Genomic DNA, 2,877 nt, shown 5'->3' with positions numbered 1-2,877 from the left:
TTTATCATTTCAAGAAAATTAATTTATTTTGAATTAAGAAACTATTTAATAAATTTATTAAAACTTAAACTTATGCATAACATAATTTTAGTTAATGAAAAAAAAGTTCTCTTTTATTGAAAAAAAAGTTCTCTTTTATTGAAAAAAATTGCCCAAAACGTATCCTAACATGATAGAAAAATGTAAAACTTAAAAATTGAATAATAAGTGATAAAATGTGTAAAAATTAGAAACTTGATTGCAAGACGTATAGAAAAACCATGGGTAATAAATATTTGATAATAAAAAACTTAATGCTAAAGTATAGGAATATGCATGGTAAAATAAACAAAACAAAAAATGTTCTAAATAATAAAAAAATAGAATTAAGTGAAGTTAATGCAAACCATTTTACTAATGAAACAATTTATTTTATTACAAAATGAGTAAAGAATAATTAAGAAAGATAAAAAAGAGAGTGGATGAATACAATTTATATTTGATGATTCATGGGAAATGATCTTAGAATCCAATAGAAAAGTTAACAAAAACTCCAAACAAGAGAATGGCAAGACCAGTGAAGTTGATGAGATTGGATTCTCTGTGATGAGGTTTCAACAGTCCTTTAGAAGTTAAGAAACTGGTCTTCTCCATCAACCCTGTTTCAGCAGCACACACTGCCATGAACATTAGTGCTCTTCCACCAACTTTGTGCCATGGAAGCACCTTCGCTCTTGTTGAGGCTGATGCTGCTTGAAGCATGAACACAACCAAACCAAAAACCCACTGCAAACATTCCACACTTAATTCTTATAATAAATTTGAAAATCAAAATATATCAAAATTTGAAAGAGAAACGAATTACAATTTTTCATTCAAATTTAAAGGCTAAAAATATATTTAACTTATACTATACTAAAACTATAATATATTACTTATTAAAGTTACCTGCAATCCAAAGAGGCAGAAGGTGGCAATGCCAATCCATGAATGGAGGCTATAAAGGTTGGGAATATGACCCATATCATGGAACTTGAAAACAGCACTTAACCCAATAATGCCAACAACTAGGGCAACCAAATGCAGTGTCATGTGAACAATCTTTCTTGTTTTCCTTTCACTTGGTATGATTTGGAATGCCAAAATAGCTGTATTCAATTCAATGAATCAACATGGAAAAGAATTTTACAATTACATACAATAAAGATATTTACTGTTGCATTAATTTCACACACACACCAAAAAAATTGTTTATTTTGGTGACAACTAAACATTAATTTGAAGGGGTAATGTTGAAGTTGTTGATTTGGAGATACCTTCACCAGCAAGGAAGATGAAACTGTACATCAGAAATGGGTGAACCTGCATAATGATTGTTAATTATGTGATTAGTGAGAGACAAAATACCATATACTTAATTATAATGTGTTTCTAAGCACATTTATTTATGTTGGTTATAAGAATATGCACAGGAGTGTTAATGTTAGGTTTTTGGAGGAAATATAAAAAGATTCGATACTAATGTAAATCATGAACTATATAAAAGATTAAGACATTATTTTAAGATAAAAAAAGTATAATAAATGTATAGATTCTTCTACTTATATATCGTTTATCTTATTATTTTTTGTTTGTTAAATTTATAATTCACCTTGAATTCCTGACCTTTAAAACTTGATAAATTCAACTCAAATAAATAAAATTTCAGAAGTATAACGAAAATTATGAAAGGCCCACCAAATAATTTAACCTAATTAATGATATTGAAAAAATGGTAAATGGGATAGAGAAGAAGAAATGTTACATTGAAGACACGAAATCCATTGTGTGAATCATACTCAATTCCTTCACGATAATGCAACAACCAAATGAGCAAGAGGATGAAGGCTATGATGCCAAACAAGTGTGCCAAATAACTCATCTTTTCCCCTCACACTGTTATGTTGCTATAGTGTGCCTCACTCTTATATAAAATTTCCTGAATTTTTGTTACGAAACTAAGAGCAAGAAGAGGAAGCATTGCTTGTGTTCTTAGTTTAGGAATTTGGAACAAAGAAACTTGGGAATTTAGCAAGCATCTTCTTTATGTTGCATACTATAGGCATATATTCTTACTTCTTAGTACATTTTATAAACAGAATCCAAGCCACACCGTTGGATTCGAATTTTTTTACCTTTTAAATACTTATATTACTAAAACGAAAAAATTATACCAATGAAAGCAAAGAAAAGAATGAGAAGATGGAACTCGCTACTTCAGCAAAAGTTATTTGGGGTGTTTCACGTTGTTAGATTTTCTTAGTTCACCTTCGAATATCAATTAACATGGTTTTAGATAGATCTTTGTGTGTTTTGAGTAGGGATGGCAACGGGGCGGGGCGGGTAAGGGTATCATGATCCCATCCCCATCCCCATAATAAAAATTCATCTCCATCCCCATCCCCAAACCCAATGGGTATACAATTTTTGACCCATCCCCATCCCCACCGGGTAACGGGTATTTTCTTATACCCATACCCATTTTTTTATTGTTCCATATATCAATTAAATATTTTTTATAAAAAAAATTTAAAAATCACACCAACGGAATCATGATACTATCAAAATATTCAATATTAAAATAACATACTCTTTTTGATTTTCATGATGTCAAATATTAAGAAAAATATTATAATAGTATAAATCTCAAATTAAAGTATCAAATAACAACTAAATAAAATTCAAATAATTATATAAAAGCTAAAAAATTACACATTACTAAAATTTTATAATAACCAAAATATTTATTAATTTTACAAATGATCAGTGGTTTCATTTGCATTCGATCCACCTATACATAGAAAAAAAATGAAAAATTAGATATGATATAATAATTGAAATTGAAAATTTTAATTACTA

General features: G+C 28.7%; 1 protein-coding gene across 1 annotated transcript; it reads right to left on the bottom strand.

The window, feature by feature from the left end:
• Positions 1–365: 365 nt before the first annotated feature.
• Positions 366–1,976, bottom strand: LOC114174147 (putative transmembrane ascorbate ferrireductase 3). Its single transcript, XM_028058923.2, has 4 exons — positions 1,784–1,976; positions 1,296–1,341; positions 928–1,127; positions 366–765 (listed from the first exon to the last, which is right to left on the bottom strand). The coding sequence occupies exons 1-4, from the start codon at positions 1,898–1,900 to the stop codon at positions 502–504; spliced, it is 627 nt and encodes a 208-aa protein (XP_027914724.1). The 5' UTR covers positions 1,901–1,976; the 3' UTR covers positions 366–501.
• Positions 1,977–2,877: the final 901 nt, after the last annotated feature.

Source organism: Vigna unguiculata, chromosome 2 (genome assembly GCF_037176805.1).
Source record: "Vigna unguiculata cultivar grain cowpea cultivar isolate G323 ecotype 2 chromosome 2, ASM3717680v1, whole genome shotgun sequence".
NCBI lineage: Eukaryota > Viridiplantae > Streptophyta > Magnoliopsida > Fabales > Fabaceae > Vigna > Vigna unguiculata.
Note: the sequence above shows the minus strand (reverse complement) of the source record. Positions and strands in the feature narration are given on the sequence as shown.

Coding starts and splice junctions, on each gene's coding strand:
- LOC114174147 (XM_028058923.2), bottom strand. CDS start 1,900: ATGAGTTATTTGGCACACTTGTTTGGCATCATAGCCTTCATCCTCTTG. Junction 1,342..1,783: donor ATGGATTTCGTGTCTTCAAT/GTAACATTTCTT, acceptor ATCATTATGCAG/GTTCACCCATTTCTGATGTA. Junction 1,128..1,295: donor CATCTTCCTTGCTGGTGAAG/GTATCTCCAAAT, acceptor AATTGAATACAG/CTATTTTGGCATTCCAAATC.